This window comes from Pocillopora damicornis, chromosome 4 (assembly GCF_964200805.1).
Source record: "Pocillopora damicornis chromosome 4, jaPocDami1.2, whole genome shotgun sequence".
Classification (NCBI taxonomy): domain Eukaryota; kingdom Metazoa; phylum Cnidaria; class Anthozoa; order Scleractinia; family Pocilloporidae; genus Pocillopora; species Pocillopora damicornis.
Window position 1 is genome coordinate 18,356,091 of NC_142673.1, and position 22,759 is coordinate 18,378,849.

The 22,759-nt window shown below is 39.0% G+C and overlaps 2 protein-coding genes across 4 annotated transcripts; one reads left to right on the top strand and one right to left on the bottom strand.

Annotated features, from left to right (window-relative positions):
• Positions 1-615: 615 nt before the first annotated feature.
• Positions 616-7,227, top strand: LOC113668222 (mitofusin-1). Its single transcript, XM_027184105.2, has 5 exons — positions 616-1,356; positions 2,263-2,490; positions 3,006-3,690; positions 4,155-4,306; positions 5,078-7,227. The coding sequence occupies exons 1-5, from the start codon at positions 700-702 to the stop codon at positions 5,279-5,281; spliced, it is 1,926 nt and encodes a 641-aa protein (XP_027039906.2). The 5' UTR covers positions 616-699; the 3' UTR covers positions 5,282-7,227.
• A 563-nt stretch (positions 7,228-7,790) lies between these two features.
• LOC113668202 (uncharacterized) lies at positions 7,791-21,267 on the bottom strand. 3 transcript variants are annotated; one of them, XM_027184082.2, is made up of 10 exons: positions 21,087-21,267; positions 17,585-17,639; positions 13,509-13,560; positions 12,542-12,751; positions 11,909-12,079; positions 11,181-11,448; positions 10,272-10,708; positions 9,792-9,899; positions 9,242-9,350; positions 7,791-8,690 (listed from the first exon to the last, which is right to left on the bottom strand). In XM_027184082.2, the coding sequence occupies exons 2-10, from the start codon at positions 17,588-17,590 to the stop codon at positions 8,039-8,041; spliced, it is 2,013 nt and encodes a 670-aa protein (XP_027039883.2). In that variant the 5' UTR covers positions 17,591-17,639; positions 21,087-21,267; the 3' UTR covers positions 7,791-8,038. The 3 variants fall into 3 exon arrangements, with proteins under 3 accessions (XP_027039883.2, XP_027039884.2, XP_027039882.2); XM_027184083.2 differs by lacking the exon at positions 21,087-21,267 and adding an exon at positions 20,589-20,706; XM_027184081.2 differs by lacking the exon at positions 21,087-21,267 and having other exon boundaries at positions 17,585-17,932.
• Positions 21,268-22,759: the final 1,492 nt, after the last annotated feature.

The following is a 22,759-nucleotide window of genomic DNA, read 5'->3' on the forward strand; positions in this document are numbered from 1 at the left end:
AGGGGTTTGGAACTGTTAGGTAGTATCGTGTTTCAAAGGGCAAGATTCGATTGTTTTTTTTTTCCCTTCTGAGAGTTGGTTGTCGATAAAGTTTTTCGGGTAGCCTCTCCATGCCAAATATTTTTTTAACTGTCTAATGTTATCTTCAAATTTTTCTTTTGAAGCCGTTCTTTGCTCCCGGTGGGTGTGGATGTGCAGAAGTGGGTATGTGTAGAGGTGGGTCCTCATGTCCAGAACTGAGTCCCTGTTGAACCTTTTACATTTATGGATAGTGGTGTCTGAAAGAGATATTTCAGCCGTAAATTTGATTGTTGGGTTGTTTCAATTTGTTTGTTCAATGAACTGGTTGACGACATCGCTGTTGGTGGGTTCGGGATGAAAATGTTCATTGCGGCAGGATGGCGGGATGGAATGAAAATAGCGGCGGGATACGGGATTGAAAAATTATGTTTTGGACCCTACCAGAAGGCTATGACACTAAAACTGTTATTTTGTTGTAATATGTTCTACAGGCACCAAAATTTGTGCTTACCTTTGCAGAAAGCTACATAAGTAATTCTGACATGTATGCCCACATTTTGATCGAAAGGGATTAGAAATTTGCATATACGGGTCACGAGGCAAAGCGCATGTCATATCTGTCTCCACAAGCGAAGTCTAAATCAGTTTGATTATAATTATATCAAAGAAAGGTTAACGATGTTCGCACAGTTTGCACCAAGAATTCGAGAGATAAAGCTCGCAAGAGAGCAGCTACAACATTTAGTGAACGCTTTAACGGAAACCAGAGATGATGTTCGTCGTCTTCTTAACGAAGAGTGTTCCACCTCAAACGAGTGGCAAGATTTCGAGACAGTTTCCAATCGAATTGACCGGTTAAACGCCTCTGCAATTCAGCTTACAACACGGGCGGAAAGTAAACTGCAGGTCGCTTTTGTTGGTTCCGTTGGCGCCGGAAAATCGACTTTGATAAACGCCTTACTCGGTGAAAACATAATGCCTGTTACTCGAGCTGAGACCACCTTTTGCAACGTAGCGGTGACCGGGTCTTCAAGCGACGAGTGGACGGCGGTCGAAAGAAGCTCTGGTAAATCTCTAGAGATTTCCGAGTTTCGACAACTTCTTCACGTTCTAAAAGCTAAAGAACAGCGGGAAACACTCGGTCTCACCCCGGCCAGTATTATTGATGTGAAATGGCCTACAGCGCGATGTAAGGCTCTTGTGGAAAATGTTGTGTTGTACGATACTCCGGGAATAGGCGAACGGAAGGCTACAGATGATGCAGTGACCGAACTCTGTAAGTTTGTGGATGTCATTGTCGCCGTTATGGATATTCATAGCCCCAGTTTGAGAACCGTAAGTAACACCTTACCATTTTAAATGAGATCAACCCCGAAAGCGAAACAAGGCTCTTAAATTACTGCCGAGCTAATGAAGTTTGTGCTACCAAAACTAACACACTGACACACTCTCCTCATCGCTTGCTCTGAGTTAGCGAGATTTATCGATGAGACTGAAAAATGCTACAAGTCCAACCCCTCAGCATTTTATTAACTTATATTTAGGAATTGAAATCAATTTTTTTCCCAGGACGACTCCATGTTTCAGAGACGCATGAATGACGCCATATTGTATATTTCCTTTTTGATTTGTATATTTGAATCTGACTAAGTATGTTCAAAACATATATAACTTTGCTCTACGCTGTACTTATACTCGAAAAACCTGTCGTATTTTTTTGTTAAGATTCCGCGAGCGAAACAGTGAAGAGTTTTCTTCAGAACTGGATTCAATATTTACTTAGGTCAATGTTTATTTTTTCGTAGAATGATTACAATGCTTGGGTAAATATTGCTGATATACATACACGTGGCGCCTTATGGATTATTGTTTTGTCGGTAAATTAAGGGGGGGGGGGATTTTTAAGGATTGCATAGCCCTTAGTGAATAAGCAGTCGGGATAAAATCAGAGATACTCTCAGAGAGCCACTGCCTGTAACTGGGCTTACTATACTAGTAATTCACATAGTAATTTCGAGCGGAAGAAGATTATGCTAATCCGTTTCGCTTTGTGCTTGCCAAACCGAAATGCACTTTCCAGGCTTTACTGACTGAATTCTGTCACACTATTGTAACAATTGTAATTAAGCTTCGAAAGTATAAGGCTGGTTTTATCTATCGACCTGGCCTTTGATTAATTTCGACGTGTAATTTACGTGCATAAGTGGTGTTCAAAATGTAGTCATCTCAACTGCCCTGTAGGTAGTGGATTTCGTGACAGCTGTTAACTGCAGATACACTTTGGGGGTTTTCACCAAGTGGGACATGTTTCAAGAGAACCATTCTTCTGACGACTATACAGAAATCCCGACAGGCGACATTAAAGATCGCTGCGTGGCAGAATTCATGACCGCTGTGTCTGACAGAGGAAAGGTTTTCTTCATTGACTCGCAGACTCAAAGGGATGCAGTGAGGTGTCCTTTACAACAGGTAACTATGGTGAGACTTGAATTGACTCTTAATTCAAGGGCAGTATTTCCAATATTTAGAATTAGAGCTGAACCCTTAATTTCTCATTCTTACCAGAGTAATAACAATTTCTCTCTCCTTGTGAAAGAAGGACATGAATGGTAAGAGGCTAGATAAAAATGTTAGCGAAATCTTTGCGAGTTGCCTGGGAATGAGCATTTCTGCCAAGAGGAGAAAAAGTACTCCAGGTCCCTTCATCTCCATGGTTATTTCTTTATCAAACTTTTGGTCCAAAACCGAAATTCTTCCAACGACAGGCTCCTATAATACCAATCAACTTGAATTATTATAATTTAATGGACGAGAAATATTTCTAAGCTTATTTAAACACTGGTGCAAACTTTCCCTTAAACTTTCCCTTATCAAAATTTCTGGATCACCCCCCCCCCCCCTCCCCTCGCTCTGGTATTTGCCCTGCTAATTAACTATTTAGCCTTCCCAGACCAACTTTGCTCATTTTTTTTTTTTTGAAGCAGAATGAAGCCTCATCCACTACTTCAGATGAAACAGAAACAGAGGGTTCCCGAGGATTTAAGGAATTCGAACGCAATTTGGTCGAAGCAGCTAAAGGTGCTTTAAAATTCGACACACTCAAGTACGATATGCAGGCTTTCGTTGCACAAGCAAAGGGGTTGTCAGGAAATCTGGGCAGAATAATGGAAAGCCGAAAGCAAAAGAGAATTCAGCGGCTCTCAAACCGGATGAACAAGCTTACCGATGCCGAGAATAGCATAAAGTCGCACCTGTCTCAAGTATCAAGTATCCTTGTAGATGTAGTGAAGCGCCTTCAGCGAGACCGACAGATTGCTGAGTTCAAGATGCAAATAGAACATGACATGAAGAACGGTGTCTCTCCAGAAAACGCCTTAGATCGGTGCCGGGATGGTTTGAACCATAGACTCCACGTTCTTGTGAAAAAGGACAAAGATCTCAAGGAACAGTTGGACTGTATCTGGAATTGCCTGTCGAAAGTGGCAGATGGACCTGGTAGACTCACTTTCCAAGTAACGGAGCCCACGTGGAAAAGCGAGGATTTTCAGCTCGACGAGAGTTTCGAATATCAAGGAAATGACCTACACGGCTGCCTAACAAATCCAAGTTTACCTTCCAAAATGGTGTGCTGTGGTTTATTAGGAGCTTTGATATATGGTCAAAGCGGAGGTATGAAGTTCCTCTAGGTGTCTTATAAACTTCCATTCGGACATGATCATGTTGGACCAACCATAGGCAGGACTAGAAATTGAAATTTGGCTTTACGGTAGCAAGTAATAACAAATCTATGTAGCCCGTGGGCTGTCTAGTGCCTCCAATTGCCTAAATATATCTTTTATCCATTCATTCAATTATTCATTCTTTCTTTCTTTCATTTACTGTTTTGTTTGTTCATTCAACTTTTTGTTAGATTTTCTCTGCTTTAGCTGCGTAAGGTTTTGAGTTTTTGGTAGCAAAAATCCCGCCAGTGAGAGGTGGGTTTCAATCATTAGTGCAGAAAGATCAACTTTCAGATGATCTGAATTCCTACGTCGACTCTCGTTGTCAACCTCGCCTCGAACTTTTTGGATGTCCACATAAAATGATTTTATCTCTTTCATCTCGCAAATTGCTTTTTATAATTATTTCTTCAGCTCTAATCTCAGCAATTGGTGTACCTGCGGTAAACAGTTTAGTACCATGGACTGATTTGAATGGATGGCTGAAATACTTTTGGCCCGCATGTCAAGCTGAGGTCACTGCGGTCCAGAAGTTCTTCGAAACCAAAGTGAAGACATTACACGAGGTGTGTATAATTCACTAAACTTTAAAAGTTACAAAGCCGCCTTTCTTGTCTAAATAGCGTATTGCGATGAACAGTTTTGATAAAGTTTCAAGTGACAACGTGCAAATACATACAATTACGAGGAAGAAAGCGAATTCGAAAGATTTTCAAGTTGGCCAGTCACAAACTTACTCCGACTATTTAGGTTCTGAAAGGGGGGAATATAAGCATTATAACCCACTCGTTAATTTTCGCTATTCTAGTGGGTTCTTTACGTCACGTGGCGTAAAATCACGGCACAGTTACCACGCAATAACCCCTGACGGTTTCCGTCGAAAAGAAATAAAGCCAGCGCAAAAAGCCAGCTCACTTTTTCATCATTATTTCTTTAAATGGAACAAAAAGGAAGTCGCCTTTTTAGAGTCCACTGATTTTGACAGAAAAAAGGTAATCTCAAGTACTGTTCCGGAAAGTGCAAAAAATGTCGACAAAATTTGCTCTCAACGCACCATACGAAAATTAGTGGGAGGGTTATGAAATAAATAAACCACTTCTGGTTTGCTGGTATGTCGGCTGACAATTTACTTGGCTGAGAAATTGTCCTCAAAATTTCACATGTGCCCTGGAAGCTTTGCATCTCAGCCTAATTTTCATTTCTCGCAGCAGACGTTATCAGCCAACATACGTACCAGCCGTCTGAAGGGATTTATTTACTATTAACGAAAGTCTTCCGTACAATTATGATTTATCAGAAAAAACTTAACAGTCCTTGCATGCTTTTTCCCACCATAGGAAAAATGCGAACAAGTGGCAATTGCAGGAATAAGTGACTTGAAAGAAACGGCGGAGATTAGAGTTCGCGGTGTAAAACGTTCATTAGAAGACGACATAAGATTTATCCAGGATGGAGAAAACTTTCTCAACAAACGGAGGAGGATTACAGATCGTCTACAAAGTTCGTTTGAGGCTTTTGAAGACAAAATACACGATATTTGAGCACGACAAACCATAAAAGTTTAGCTTCCTTAGATCTAAGATGGAAGAGTTAAGAGACACAATAGATCGTTTATGAAAGTTACCCTTTAAGCATTTGATTTAATCAGTTAACAAGATTTTTGAGATGAGCCGAGAAAAAATTATTTTCATGTTTGTTTCAGAGTTAAGGCTGACCAGAGTTCCTATAGAGCTTAGTAAGTTGTTTAATCAGGTAGTTCTCGGGCATGAGAATGCCTCTTTGATCAGTCGAGCTACAGAAAAAACATTTTTACCAACTTGAAATGTGTAAGATTTTTGTAAAAGATTTAGTCGAAACTCTGAAAATCCGACAGAAGCACACAACCACGGGTAGGGTGCTTTCATTTTGTTTGGGACATTGTTTAGATTCCGGCATTGACAACTTATGAGCCTCAAGAAATGCATGAGTATGGTACCAATTACATGCACCATATAATTATCACCGTTTGTTTGAGGGACAAAAGAGTTTTGACATTTTCTCGAATTTTTCTCAATTCCGTGGCTGTACATTCTAATAAAATTAAATGCATGAATTCATTTGTTTACCTTGTGCTTGCCGAACGAGGTGAAGACCAAGACCAGTTGAGTCGTAAACGAGATTTAACCAAAGTAAGTGGACTTACTTCGCTCCTAAAATTGCTATCACGAGAAGCTTTATATTTCTGTTCATATGAACACAGAAACTATTTCAAAGTTGAGCGAAAATTTTAAATTGTCACTCCACAAAACGAGAAATACTTGGACTCATTTTTTCCATGGCTGCATGTTAGGGTAATAAGAAGCCAAAATTTAATCCAAACTCGTCCAACCTGCAATAAAGCAAATTCTGAACGGTGATTTTATTGATTTCTTCTCCATTTTAAATTAAAAACAAGACAACAACAACTGAGATGATACACAACATACAGGAACACATTAGTTATTAATCTTTCTACCTCGTTTTTTAGAAGGGAGATTTAAATGTTTCATCTAAGATTCAAAACACTTTTCGTAACGCATCATATCTGTGTAATGTGTTAAGTTAGGTATCAGTTCTCGATATTCCGTCCGGTAAGATTTCCACGAAAACAATAGATTACCTTTGGGACAATGGCTATGTTCTACAGTAGTGTGGGGCTGTAGGGAAATGCTACCTATGATTAAATTAATTTATAATGGTAATTGAACTGAGTGGAGTGCAATTTGGGCTGAAATGTTATGCGTGATTTCAAAATTGAACGGGCACGCAGTACGAGTTCGACTTGAAGTCACAAGTATGATTTTAGATCAAAATTACACGACACGAGGTTCAATTACCTCTTTATCACATTCATTTTGAAATCGCTCAAACACAGGACTTGGTCAGTTCAAATATTTTATTGATGCAGTACTGAGCTGGTTTGAAATTAAATTCATACATTTTTTGGGAGGAAAAAATAACAGTTTTGGAAACAAAAGTAGCAAAATTTGCCACATGATACTCTTTGTCTCACATTTTACTGCAATTTGATTGGTTACTTCAAACAAGCCTTGAAATCTGATCGGTTGTTTTGTTTTTAGTATAGCCTCCTCATTGGCTGGGAAAAAGATGCGATTTAAAGCAAAAAATGGTGCGATTCGTGAATAAATCGCACCAATTAGAGCCAATCAGATAACAGGGACCGCCAGTGATTTCAAAATGGGTGTAATAAATAATTAAATGAAATGAATACGGTTTCATTTAATCGTGATCTCTTTCCTTCACGGGAAAGAAGAACGTTACTCTCAACATGTGGCTTCAAAGCTCAGCTGAAATTAACGCCTGACCGGCCAGTATCTGAGAGGCATCGTTCGAACTCCGTCGGAGCCAGAAATTTTTGAAGACTTCTTTTCAGCAATTCTTTGACTGCAGACCACCTGCAAGGATCACTTCTGTACTTCTACATTCAATTCACTAAAATTTTATCTATCAACATGTCCATCTCATGGTGTGATGCATTGAATTTATTAAAAACACATCGCTCTCTGTAAAAAATATAGAGGTAAAAAAACACTTCTAACAACTGATCTCCATGGTGGTTGCTATTTCTGATTCAAGAAGACGATCGAGGATGGAGAAGGCAAAGTATGAGAGATGAGACAATTGTTTATCACTATTTTCTAAAAACTTGCGATTACTTCAAACGGAACAGTTGAATTTCGGGTATTCATTTGAATAATGTAAAGCCAAACCCAAAGTGATCAAAAAGGCGAATGAAGCAGAACGATCGAGGGGAGGCACATTTCAATGGAAACTAATTGACTTTAGTCTTGAATGCAAGCAATTGGTTGAGAGGATGGCTTGTTCTTTTCAGACGAAATTCCAGACCGAATTTCACGGAAACCAGTGTAATACTGGATTACTTTCAACAACCAATTGTAAATTTCCCTAACACATGATTGCTGAAACATCTCAACTGAACGCCTACAAGCGCGACTTTCTATGAATATGAGTGAGGAGGATCGCGCCTAAAATTACAAGACACACTTTCGATTCCTTCTTTCGTATTTTATTCTTCTGGTTTCATAATCCGGACTTCTTTACGTCTTGAGTATTGAATACTACGGCAAAGTAGTACTTCGTAAAGTTTATACAAGGGAATGTCCTGATGTCACCAAACTTATCGACATTTTTACTCTTCCTCTTAAGTTGTTGTCGCCACATTTAATTATGGTATTCTTTTTCTATCTTCGACCCACAACATATCAGAAACAAAATTAAATTGTCTTTGTTCATTCAAATCAGTTATGTCGTTTTCGCGGGTGTCTGCCTCTTCTTTTCGGTGGATTCGTTGTCTCCAATATCCACCCGAAATACGGAGTCACCCGGGTAAAAAAACTGTAACGACCTTTTACCCCGCATCCCTCGCCCCAGCTCACCAGCCCGGCGACGGTCCATCGATAGCCTCTGGTTTTTGAATCATAGTTCTCGCGCAAAAATGGTCCCCCACCATCACCTCGGCAAGAATGTTGCCACGCCTTATTGTGTTCGGCACAAAACATGACTGTCCTGTTAAATGCCTGACGGGTGCTATTACCACAAGCTTTATCAGGGGATACCTCCAGGGCGACATGCACCGTCACTTTGCTTCGGCCTCTCTTCCGATGTTTTGAGGATTTCTTATCTTGCTTCGCTTGAGTTTGTTTTTCACCCCATCCAGCGACAAAGCCGTGTTTTCCAGGAGCTGCCAAGTCATTATGCTCTGCAGGCAAGCATACGGGACTCACATACTTTCCAAACTTGACTTTTCGGTTTAGTTTAATGAGCGCAATGTCGTTTTCATGGCTTTGCCTCTTGTAGTTGTCGTGTATGTGAATTTTAGCGGCTTCAATGACTTGTTCCGGACTGATTCTTCTGTCTCCAAGATGGTGGCCTCCAGCTTTTATGGTGTATCTACAGAAAACGTTGATTGATGGAATTGGATGAGGTAGTCTAACTTAAATTGATCATAATTCTACTGATGTAAGAAACTAATGCTAAGGTCAGCTCAAAATGGGAACCTTTTGAAACTTTGGATGCGGACCGTAAAGAGATACGTGCGATCCGTAGATTGTATCCCACTTGTGTGAATCTCTGCACACTAAGCCTGAGTGGCTTGCGCTCAATTCTCATAAAGAGCGGGGATTGCTGGACATTTGGGGCACGCTTGTTCTGCCTCATGGCGTAAAGAACGAGGAATATTACATTTGAAGCGCGTTACGTGAATGTCGCGCATGCTCCTGAACTTGGTGCAAAGCAAGTTTTCTCCGCCACTTTGTCAAGATACATCAACAATTATGTTGCAGTAACGCTATTCGTATTTGTGTTCGAAACGCTGATGGCGAAATGGCCTTACTATCAATGATAAAGTAACTAAAGAGGATTAATGGCTGAAGATGTTACTTGAGTCTTAAGGAAGCACAAGTTTTAGTCCCAAACACATTTTGGGTGACTTGATCACTTACTTGGAAGCAGGGCGCACGACGGCTCTCCATGTTTTAGAGTAAAAGCAATGTGCCGCAGTGATGACCCACTCCTTGCTGATTAGAGCTCCACTGCAGATCTTTGTACCCCCTGACAAATTAAAAAAGTCATGTGGTCGATCAATAAGCTACCCTCAAAGAGACTCTAATCCGCCAGAAAAACAAAGGGCCCACGAAATTTGATGCTAAAACACTTCTCAAAGAGTGTATTTTGGATTTAAAGAACTTGCGATGATTGACAGCCTCCGAGGCACAAAGACAAATCAACCCTATTCGATACGTCAAAATTGAAAAGCTCTTCCTTAAAAATATCCTTATTATACTAATAGGTTCGCTAACGTAAGAAAAAAAATTTCAAAGGAAAACAAAAGAAAACAAAGCAACGACATTATGATAAAGGGGTGACTTTAGTTGTAGCCATGGTGTAATGGCCTATATACTATGGTGACCAAGGCCATCCAGATATAAAAGAATTGCATATACCACACTCTAGGAATACGTTTAATTTACTTGATCCTTTTTGCGTGCTTACCGTTCCAGTGGAGGCTAATTTGCCAAGGCCATACACCACTTGTCGCCCTATTGCCCCGCACATTGCGAGCTCTTGGTTTGGTCACACTTACACCACATTCGCTAGGATCTAGAGAAGAAGAATGAGGTTGTGCGGCTTAGTTTTGATTCCTTTTCATGAAACGTAGCTGTACAGATTAGCTTAAAACAGAGTTTTCTCCCGCAATTTGAGTTGAACTTTGGTTTTCATTTCTGCGCTCGATTTCCTACTAACTCACGGCTTTTAGTAATAAAGTAACAAGTTGAGATTTTTCGGTACGATTTGTCAACTATCTAACAATGGATCAATATTTACATGAATAATTATTTGATGTGGCTGATCGTGATTCTTTCCATACGTTTGATATTTAGGTGTTGACGCTTTTTCTGATTTAAAATACTCAATTTGCTATTAATAGTTTTTGCGAAATATTGTGCTCTCTCTTTTTCAATAGCAACTCACCCTTTTTGTTCCTCGACACGGTTCGCCGTACAGCATCGAAAACGTCACCGTAATATCTCAGAAATATAAGATGGCTCTTCTCAGGCTGCGAGACAACAGACGACAAAAGCCGCGTATTGGGACTCTTGCCGACAGCAATGGAAAAGATCTGAAAAGATTTCTCGCTCTCCAATAAACGCGACGCCTTTGGGTGGCTTGTTCCCATGTTCAATAGTCCATTGCTTATGATAAACATGGCCTTATTGCTATTAGTCCGAGTATTAGGGACCAGCCTTCGCCGTGTCATGTACATGGCCCTACCGAGGGAAGTACCGCAACCCCCTGATTTCTTGATACCACCAATCTTTTTTATCACTCTGTCGGACGGAGATGCGAAATTCATGAAAGTATATGGTTTACTGTTGTACGAGACAACTGCAATACGAATATCCCCGCGCCTGTGAACAAGAAATGACGCAAAAGTAAAGACACAGATGGCGTGAAAAGGTTTCACTTACTGGTGTAATTACACTATTAGCCTGTTCGACCACAATTTTCCATGTAGTTATTCATACTAGGACGATGAACTATATCAAAGTGCGCCGTGTGCTCCTATGCTTGAGCTATAAGCTCGGCTGCTGATAACAAGATATGTCGCACCGACTACAGAACCCTTGCTAAATTTGTGAAGTATACACTGAGATTCACAACACTAATGTGACAAAGATATTCTGGATTTTCTAGATGTGGGGAAAACGTAGAAATCATTCATGCATGGTGAGTACAGCTTAAAGTATCTTCTCAGCACCGTCTTAAAAATTTTAGCTAATCTCAGGCCGGAACTTATCATTAAAAAAGAAAAAAAAAACACAAGCCTGTTTCTCAACATGCAGTCTATATACAATACTACTTGCGATACTCATTACTCACATCACAGTTGCTGCTAGAACTCTGATGAGTTCTTGAGCAAATTTGAGTCCAATCTTGTAGTCATCCTTGGTGACTCCATCAGATACATCCACTAAGAAAATCACATCCAGACCTCCATTGTAATCGAGATCAAGCGAACGACGTGTTCTGGAATTGGAATGAACCTCGGAACATGAATCGTTTGATGAGCACAGATGCTTGAAGTAATTGTCTAAAAGACTGTGACGAATAAAGGCGGTGGCTTCGTCCACATCCATCACTTTTTTGTCTAAGGAAAAATAGCAGCATCACTTTAGTTCCGATTTAAAAATTTCCTATTTGAGTTGCGTCTATGGTCCACATCAGTGGGAGATTTTCCTAATATCAAAAGCAAAAAGTAAGGCTAAGCAACCAGGCCATCTGAAGCAGCAAACTTTGCTACCACCCTTTTTAGTTTACTGATAAACTTTAATAATCTTGCCAGGAAAATAGCAATAAAACCGAAATGTTTCTTGCTTAAAACAAAGACCACTGACCTCGGTCAAAACGCGAGTCTGCACCACCGTGTGTTCAAAAAAGAGTTACAATGTTATGATTGCAAAAGGCTAATGCTTGAACAAGCAATACGAAAAAATCTCTTAGACTGACTTTCTAATAGGGGTTTATGGTGGATAATTCCGTCTTTTTCTCAATGTACTGAATTTACGCAACGAGAAACTTATCTTTTTGGAAGAAAAATTATAACTTACCGATGCACTCAGGTCGCTTACTCCATATCCCATGGTTCTTGCATACACTGACCACTGGTCCACGCAATTTGTAACCGCGGCTGCATCTGTATTTCACAGTCTTACCAACACTGAAATCAGATCCAATGAAGTAACCGTGACGAATCGTTCCCGGGTTACCACAGCTGGTTACTATAAAATTGAACAATTCAAAGTATTTTGAATAATACCCGAGTTACACGTCAACCATTTTAACTCCCTAACTCAATAAAACAAATAACGTATGTTACTAAATATTCCAATATTTAAATATTCCGCAAACTTTAATTATACTCCAAACACAATACACTTAAGGTGCTTGCAGTAAGTCAGCATTCGTATACGTCATTGATATCTCAGCCAATTTTGCGATGTGAATGCAGCGTCGACCGAGAAATTTTTTCAAAAAAAAAAACAAATCGCCCTCGATTCAAAAATAAAAGGGGAATATGTCGAGATTTAACCGAATGGCAGTTTAAGTACAAAGCAAACAGGTCATTTTAAGTCGCTTAATAAAGAGAGTATGTAAGGACCGAAAGCAAATGCCAAGACACGATTCTTAGAGATTAAGCATCAGGAAATCTATTACATTTCCTGGGAATACAGATCCCCTACCTTTTGGGAATCTGCATTTTGGCTCCCTCCCTTGTAGTTTGCCCTCAAAGCAGCGCCTCACTCTGTCTCCCTCCACTTGCTTGTAGCCATTGACACAGTCATAAGTAACCCTGGAGTAGTTACAACAATGTCGGATTGCCACATGGAGGGGACGGGAATGAACAAGTTCCCTTACCACGGACTCACAGGTTCGGTTGCTAGGGCCAGTTGCTGGGTGTTAATCAGAAATAGACATGTTAGTGAATGACAAATCAACTAGTGAGTGCATGTAGACATGGACGATTAAGCTAAAAAAGCGGATTCCCAATGCAACCTGCTTCCGAATGTAGCCTCTCTTCGGCGTCATTTTAAGACTCGAGCTGTCCATGCGGAAGAAAACAGTTATACAGTTATACCTCACACGTTTGAACACTTTGATGAAAAAAGAGGCCACAAGGCTCCAAGAGCAAACTTAACGAAATTAGGAGCGACATGAAAGTAGCTTGGCATGGATTTGAGAAGTAAGGCTATTATTTGGGAATCAGTCTCTTTGTCTAACACTCTCTCGGCTGAGACAAAGAGGATACATTTTATTAAAACTGTCTGATCAGAGGTGGTCGCAGTCTCTATCTACTCACAAAGGGTAATAGCTTTGACTCTGTTATTGCTTTAGTACGGACCTCCGAAGTTTTACTTCAGTGTCAGTTAGCGGAAATTCCCCGCCTTTTTAAAATCACAACAAAAGAATAAGTGTAGTCGTCCTTACAACAAAACGCCGTTTTCAAGATATTGTCGTCAATTTACTTTAGTCATCACTTTATGATTTAATCATTTCTTTCAAGGCTAACCCACCCTAACCCAAACACTGTTAGACAAAGAGGTCATCTGTAGCAATAGAATACAATTAGTGAACCACAAGGTAGTCATCTAACTTAACTTAATCGCAATAAAATCTGGGATTGTTATTAGCAAGCGATAAATGTCTCACCTTTTTCGAATCCTTTCACAGAAGACACAGCGAGGCTCCACACAAAAAATGCCTGCAAACAGATGACACACCTAATTTAATAGATATCACGTCGGTTTGTTTGTTCGTGCGCTTTAATTAATCTTTGCCTTCTTAACGTTCAGACATCTTGTAACGGTAATTAAAGCACAAATTGTATGGATTATTCTCTTAACGTGATTTTTTCTTCCTTTCTCCAAGGAATATTGACCCTGACCCGCCCTATCATCAATTAAAAATTTTTGACTCCCTGCATATTTAAGAAAGGCGTAATTTGACAACAACTCCCACGAGTACTGCTGTAATCTATAAACCATCAAAATCATCAAATTAGACATGCACGAGTCCTTGCAAAAAGATTGAAACCAAGAACTAAAATGATAAAAGCTAGCAGCCTTTTTTCATATTTCATCTTTTTATATTGAGTATTCTTCAAAGTTTCAGCTGTGTTCACGACAAGTCTAAGAAAAATCAACAGCTGTGAGGAAAAACTAAATCATCGCTTAAGTCATGATGGGTCCAATTGACAGCTAAGTAATTTACTGGTATGATAAATCTATTTACTGCCCTTGTGGGTAATATGCTACCAACAACTAAGACGAGCTGATCTAGAATCTGATGGAATTAGAATAAAGGGCAGAGTAGCTTTTCTGACAAGTTTTCTTTTATTTCTGGAAGAAAATATCAAGTGGTACACGACCGTCACGCAAGCATTATCATGCACTTTATTTAGGAGATAACATCTGGCGTTAAGTTATAAAAAATCTTGAGGAATTAGAAAAAACAAGCTTTAGTTTATAAAATGACTAAAAATAGGGAAAGGTCATTAGATTAGATGGCGGTACAGACAATAAATCAAAGATGCGAACTGAGTAGAAGATACAAACTGTAAGTCGTACAAAAAAAAAAGGTTAAGTGGTTCAGAAGGGATTCATTCTTAATTATTTACATTATTCATCTTTTGAAAGAGTACCGGCAATCAACAGCGAAAGATAAGTAGCAGAAGAATTCTCAATAAAGCAATCCAATAAATCAAATATGGGGAGGCGTAACAGGTTTATTTTGAGCGTTTGGCGAACCAAAGATAAGTGTCTATAGTTACGTGTTGTTTATCTAGGAAAACTGCATGAGGAAAAAGTCATATGACTTGTTCAGTTTAATTTGCTTTCATAAAGGGAACTAGCATCATGAACATATGACTTATACGGTTTAGTTTGCTTTCATAAAGGGAACTAGCATTATGAACATTCTCCCGACTTTTTAACTAACATTTTCAAAGACTTGTTCGAAAGTTAATTTTGCTCAGTATGTTTTTAAGATGTGACCAGCTAAATGATTACAAGTTTTGGTTTTCTTCGATCTTGGATTTTTCCAGCTTTTGCTTTTATATTCTCTCTCTTTCTTCTCCCTTTTTTTTTCGGTACTGTCAAATGATTGATTTCGACATGAAAATGAAGTTCAACCGATGGATAGATCAAACGGACGCATCCCTAACATTCGCGTGAATGAGATAAGGAGAAACTGGTTTTTCATCTATGCTAGAATCGACCTCGAGTAGGCTAAGAATGTTCATCTCGTTATAGAGTTTATCTTTTTGACCTACAGGAAGAAAAATCTCGATCTTCTTTGATCCTCTTAGGAATTTTTTCAGCTATGTATCTATGAAATGTGCGACTACTGGCCGAAGTAGCTTAAGAGGTCACCAAAATCATTGAGCTTTATTCTTACGTCGAGTCTAACAGACCAGGACGACGTAAAAATGATTTATCACGGTGGATGTTTTTCGGTAAGGGTGGATATGGTGGATTCAGACAGATTGTCGGAAATCGCTGGGGGGAATATGACATGCAACAAACTCAACTTGCAGCTCGAGACAGGAAGTTGCCAAGAAGGTTCCTGAGGATTTCCTTCTTATGTCGTTTTATCTGTTATGCGGAGATGAACTTGGGAATAATCAATCAAAATACAATTAAAAATGGTTTGCTTTTCAACAGCTGGCGCACGTGTCTGTGTGGTTGTATGTGGGAAGTGTAGTTGTAGATACAATAGTGGTTTATTGATAAAACGGGGTCCGTTTGGTAGTTTGTTTTCGTCGTAAGACCTGGCGTGATTCTCTATGAATTGTCACAGTTTTCGGAAATGGTAATTGTAATCGTTAATAAATACGCCCACGCGAAACTATTTACTCTCCAAGCAAATGAAAAATGCACATTGCAATTTTGTTTCCCCAAATGAAACGGAAAGGTTCTACAGAAATGGTTGTAATACCTCATGACTTTGAATGCAGATGTTAATTAATAGAATTGATATTTGAGAATCTGGTTTTTGCGGAAAAAAAAAAAATTCAAAGTGAAAAGATGAAAAAAAGAAAACTCAACCCACGTGTAAACAGGGTGCGAGAATTTCTGAGATCATATGGAAGGAAACTAGCCCTATCGGGCAATAGTGCACCATTCCTACTCGACAAAATGTTATTTACATCCCTTGACTCGACCCTTTAGCAGTTTCACTTCATATTTTTAGAGAAGATTGGGCCAAAAACAAAGACTGCATCACTTAGATAGCATTCTTAGTTTGTTATACCCTCTGGCTAGATATTCTGCTCGTATTATTCTCAACGAACCAAAATGCCCCTCGAAAAACTCGGTGTGCTCGACATTATGTATCCTACAATGGCATAAAGTCGTCCATGTAATCGAGCACAAAATCCATTGCACCGCTAAGGAAATAGTGTTTTATCCGTGTCAAAATTTCAAGTGATTGATCACTTTACGTGAGTATGTTTAGGCTAAGATTGAAGTTAATCGATTGTCTCAATTATAAATCAAGTCATTCATGTAATATTTGCGTGCGCAAATCAGTTATAAGAGGCAAAGATTCAAAGGATTTGCAGTAATGTCGAGTGAAATTCCTCGAGGCATTACATGTTTCCGATTTTTCTGGGCAATTTTCCATCGTAAACAGAGGTGGTAAGTTTAGAACATAAAAAAAGGAATATTTAGTCTTGATTATAGTTCACATCAATCATCATTTATGGATCCACGGTAGGATCCTTGTATCCGCTCTTAGCACAGCTGAAGTCATAAATAAACGTGTGCGTTAAAACAGACAACCACCAAATGGAAATAATGCATTTAAAATGGATCCCTATAACAGCGCTTTTAAATAATTATTTGTAATTTAATCCAAACAGGCAGTCAGATGTCATTCATTATGTTATGTCAGGTCTAAAAATCTGTAGTTGTTTATCCATGAAGATACAGTGTGTCGACTCTCAAAACAAAAATTGATCTTTAGTCTATTTAAATCCAATGTATATGACTTGTTCTGAAGACGACCTCACTTAACTCTCTGATCAATATTTCTCTTCAGCACGCGAAAAATGAAAACAAACGAGCCGCGTCTATATATGCTTAAGACACTGCGCTATAAGAGACTGTTTTTCTTTCTTTTCAAATAGCTCGTCTCATTCTCTTTGAAGCAAACACTGCTGTTTTTTTAATAAGCACATCTCATAAATCACGAGGCTACTTTGCAGTAAAGATATAAACCAGCCACTAGTCATATATTCGTAGGTGAGGTCAGGCATGTTTAGATGACTTGTTTACTATATAGATTATATACTTCTGCGGGTAAACATCCTAACAAGTTGTGAGAATTGGTTGTAGTGTTTTCAAAACAGTCATAAAGCTCTTTAGTTTAAATCAGATGGCGGAATATTTTAAACAGTGCCTATCACTGCGATCAAAATGTTTTGATAGCAGGTTTACAAGTTGGATACAATGTTCACGCGCAGTTCTGGAGAGAAACTTCGTCGGTGTCACCCGCCTCAGGTTTAGGGGTGCACATGATGTGAAGAATGGATTAAGAAGTGTTTTTAACAATCGCAAGCATGAGTTAGAATTAAAAAAGCTACGAGAGCATCTTTGGACTAAGTCGATAGAGAGTTCGCAGCGACATAAAATGAAACGTTTCTTTTTACTCCGTAGCTCCAAAAACGTTTTCATTTGGTTGCACTTTACAAAACAGATGTCAAGCAACAAAACTCTAGTACTTACCAACATTATTCCTCCGCCGTGCAGCGTTTCTTGTTAACAGCTATTCTCCCACCAGCTGGGAAGTAAACAAAGCTGTCTTAATCTCTCACTGAGTGTACTTTCAAATGTCTTAGCATGAACTATCTCATCGCTTTATCAGCTGCAGTTATACGATCCGCCCTCAGGCGAGGAATGACGCCGAGGGCAGGCGCCTGGACTTTTTCAGCAACACCTAAGACCTTCTCAGTCTTATAATCAATTTATCGAGAGCTATACGTGATGTGTGATTTAAGCATCATTATTGGCGCTTATTTCATTCTACAGAGAGTAGTGTGAGTAATGAGAGGCCGTAAAGGGCTAAGTCCTCTCTCGAGTTTCAACTTTGTTTTAGGTGTGTGCGGTTTTGCTAAGGACCACTCAAAAAGTCGTTTAAGTTAACGCTTCTTTGACGCATTCTGTTGTTAATCATGAATTGAGATCTACAACATGCGCTCCATAAAGATAAAGGTTTTGATAGAAAACATTTGCAGAGCCATGCTTCGGTAATTATTTATCTTTTTCACCTGTCAAATTCGTAGTTGCAAATAGATGAATATGTTTACAAACTTGTCCAGAGGGTGTATTAATGTCTGTTTAATTGTTAGGGAATTTTGCCTGTCTTGTTGATACCACTAATTGACACCATATTGGGGTTGAGAATTAAAATGTTTAATTTATTTTTGTCGCATAAAGTAATATTTGTATCAGTAAGTGTTATTTGTAGGTTCAAATTCTATTGCGTGCCTTAAGTTGCAAATATTTGCTCGACTTGATAAGCCAAATGTCCTTTCGTGAACTCTCCCTTCAAGCACCGCAGGTCTTTTTGCAAGAAACAATTCTGGGACGGAAATTGCAATAATTTACACTCAAAACTGCCTTCATCTTCGAAAGGAGCTAACTTGTCCAATTCCCACCATCATTGAACAAAACAAATTGAACAAAATATCTCCTTATGATAGACCTGAAATAACTACAAAGTCAGCAACACAGGCATTTTTCGGTCCTTTAGAGTAACCAAACACGCCGTTCGTGTCTTTCACCGAGATAGTTTCAAGCAACTCTATTACGCAAGGTGATCAACCTCAGGTGGTCAAAATCGTGGGAAAAAATAATAACCCAAATTGATTCCAATAAAAACTGACGAGTGATGCTTCAGTTTTCTGTGTCTGCCTTGAATTGTGTCTAAAACCAAGAAGAGATACGGGTCATCGCCAGAAGCCTGCTCGATAGCTGATTATGGTCGCACACGTTCGGGGTCAGATTTGATCCAAAGATCTCTGCAAAAGAGACTCGTGGCGCAGATTAACATTTCTCTCAGAGTATGTTCTGTGTATTTAAAAGAAACATCGGTATTACCACGTATTTAGACATCCGAGCCTGTAACAAGAAGGTGATTAGCCACCACTATACCGACATGTTGAGGGTCCGGAGCGGGAGTGTACCAAAGGGAATTTATTTTACCGGGTTGACGTGTGCTGTAGAGACCTTAAAACCTGTTACTACGTTTAGGACAAAAAAATTGTTATAGACTGTGGGCGAGCTGATCCGACCTTCTAAATCATACTTTGACATATTTTTCAAGTCAGATATTTCAAAAATTGTTAGTACCACACATGAAGACCGCCAACGTTGGCCTCGATTCCAGAAAGATACTTTACTCAAGAGGTTGAATAATATATAAACGTACTCTATTAGAGACTTGAGGACCGAGAAAACTACAGTCCTTCCCCTGGCAGAAAATGGCTGTGTAGGAATCATTCAGCCCTTCCCTATCCCCACCTCTCTCTCCCTGGGTCCTTGAATTTTGAATTGGCCTCGTACCGTATAAAACGCATGCAAACTTGATACTAAGTAAAAAGATCCCAGATGACAGATATTTTGATTGGAATTGCATTACGACCATGGTGCAAATTATGTCAATGTTAAAGAGTTGATCTTTTCAGTCTTGATTTCTTCAGAGGACGATGAGTCTTTCTCTCCGTTATTACAATCGATTTGCTAATCGAAGAATCTTTGGTGTTCAACGCCTGTAAAAACAACAGCTAAGCTACTTAATAAGTATAGGCTCAGGAAACTTAAACTTATTAACGACCAAAGGCGGATTTGAGGAACTGAACAACATTTAGTGTGCGATCATGATTAAGGTATTTAATGAAAATAAAATGAAATGTGCTGCGTTTTGCTTCCTCTGATAGAGCCGGCTGGTTCCACTCAGTCTAAATAAATAATTGGTTTTTAACTATACTTCAGTTCTGTAGGGCGACCGTCGCCTATCTCATAAGCCTACCCACCCTTGTCTGAAAGAGAACGAGCTGTGGTGTGGTATTATCTCGAAAATTCAGAAATGTAATATTTGACCAGCATGGCACTGCTTCCCTTACGTAAATTACTAATCGAGGTATAGATGTTCCTGAAATTTAACACCGTATCTATAACTCACTGGGTTTCTTCTCCTATGCTTCAAGAATACTGATTTTCCTTGAAATTGCTGGAGTACCAAAATAGGAAAGTTTGGTCCGATAGCGCAATTAAAACTACGTTACTTAAAGGACACTGATCACATTACCGAGAGGAATGTGGTATTTATCTCTAATTAATTAACTTATTTCTCAGCATGGAAACTTTCTTTTAGATACCTACGTCGTTGCTGTTTTTCTTTAACTTGCAAGCTATCCCGAGAAAACAGTTTCAAAACTTAATTGTCACTTAATTGTGATCCTATTAAAATGTTGGACGTAAGGGTTTAGACGGAATTCCGTAACATTTGTAAAACGCGATTTGTCTTTAAAACATTAATTCAAAATTCTGGATTTAAGCCCCTACATAAACACCACTCCCTCGGTGGATGATAGAGCGGAATCCTGATCCTTTAGCCTACGTGCTGCCGGGAAGTTTTAGGTCAGATTTGGTTTTATCAACTGAGTTGATAATGTAAATTAGCCACTGTAAATATGCTCTAACGCATCCATTAGAAAAAGAGTTTTACCCCTATGAAAATGTAACATCACCGCGACATCCTACTAGTCAGTGTCAGCAATAAGATCCTTGGGGTTCAGCAACGAGGATTAGGCTTTGATCGACGGAAAATGAGAAGAGCAAATATATTTTCGTAGCTATGTATAGGAAACACTCAACGTGAATTACAGTTATCCTTCTAGAAATGATGACCAAATGGGAGTGTTTGACTCCCGTTGAGATTTTGATCATGATGGAGACCGGAAGTTATAGAAAGTCATTTTAAGTAATTGGTATATCAATAACTATAAACTTAAAATCGAAAAGGTAGTGAAGTTTACATTGGAAACCGTCGCGGTTATCTCCAAACCCAATTGGCGAGATCCGAACCGTCTAGATGACGCCCTCTACTATTCTTATTAATTTAAGACTTTCTTATCCAAGTTTTTTTTTCGACCTTCTTCCAAATTGTTGTGGTTCAAATTATAAATAGATAAGCCTGTCACATTTTAACAGGATCAAATCTTACCTTGATCTGGAAAGCTCAGAGTGAGCCTTTCCATGAAGTGGGATTATAGCTCTCCTCCTTCTACATAAACGCCCAAAGAGATCTCGGTTAAGTTCCGATATTCGGCAGATGTTTGAATTGCTAGATACTTGCTGGAATTTTCCCCACTTTCCTTGAACAAGTTCGGCTTTCCAGGAAATACTAGTTGTTGGATTAATCAGTAAACAAATATCATTATACATTGAAAAATTCGGCTTCAAGTTTCAATATTTTTATGTAAAATCCATGTTAATCTCACTCATCTTTACCAGTCTCTTTCCTGTGAGCATTACCTACGTGATCTTAGCTTTAAATTTTATATAGTACGTAAACCACCATCACTTCAAAGTTACATTCCTTTCAAAGACGTTTATCACATCCCCCAAATGACCTATCCGCTTTTTTTCCTTTTCCAAAACTTGGTCACTGACCACCGTGCCGTTTTATCTGCCATCCGTCATGTGATCGTTTCATCCTTTACACCCTAACATCAGTAGGTATACAGCTATTTCAATTTACGTTGTCGGATCAAAGCCTCAAGCCTACAAGACAAGACCGAAGGGGAATATGGGATCTTAATGAATAATTATCAGCAAAATTAACAATGCCTCGTCCATACAGCGAAGATCTCCGATGTCCATGTCCATCTCGCGCCGACAACCCCGAAAGCCTAAAATTAATTCTAATCTACCCATACCGCCTTTCGGTCTTGTCCCGTACCCTTGAAGCTTTGATCCGACAACGTAAATTGAAATAGCTGTATTCTCCATATCGTTTTCTTTACATTTCATAAGGTGCTGACGTGGAGAATTTGTTAATCAATCAAAGGAATATTTAGTTGGTAATCATTTCCTTTATTCTCTTGACCCTACTGTGTGATGAAGGGGTTATACTGTTGGGAGAAATTATATGCTAGTCACTCAGGGATTAAAGGGTTAAGCGTGCGGGATTGGCATGAAATCTGTAACTCTTTTCATAATCGCGTATTTACTCGTCTAGTAATGTAAGTGTGTAGATAAATTATTAATTTCTTGAAATCCAGGTTATTTTGTTGAGAATCGTCGTGTGTGTTATCGCGTCTACAAAGAAACCGCCAATCCAGCGACTCTTTTACCTCGAACGCACTTTCAATCTTCTTTAACCCTTTAACTCCAATGGGTGACCAAGACAGAATTTCTCCTTACGATATCAATACAATATCAACCAGATAAGTGATGAGAATAAAGAAAAATATCAATTTGAGAATAATTAGTTGATCCAATACCAAATTCTCTGAACTAACATTATAAGAATGTTATGGCTGACAGTAAGGAGAATTACAAATTTGATCTGGGAGTTAAAGGGTTAATAAATCTACAAAGAAGAACAGTTGATTTTAAAGAGAATGTTAGTCATGGCGAAAAACGACAGCAAGACAGCAGACATCTGAAGGAAATACCGCCCCTTCTCGAGATTATTAAATAGGAATTTCAAGTTTTAAAAAGAGCCTAGCTTTTTGCAGGCCGATACGTTATTTTCTAAATATACTCAATGTTCATGCACGCTTTGGCTATAACCGTGACTGTCTTCGTGTTTAGAGTGGTGCTAACACCTTTTTATAAAAGTAACGTAAACGCAAAGAAATAATATATGCTCAGAGGGACATACTTTACTGA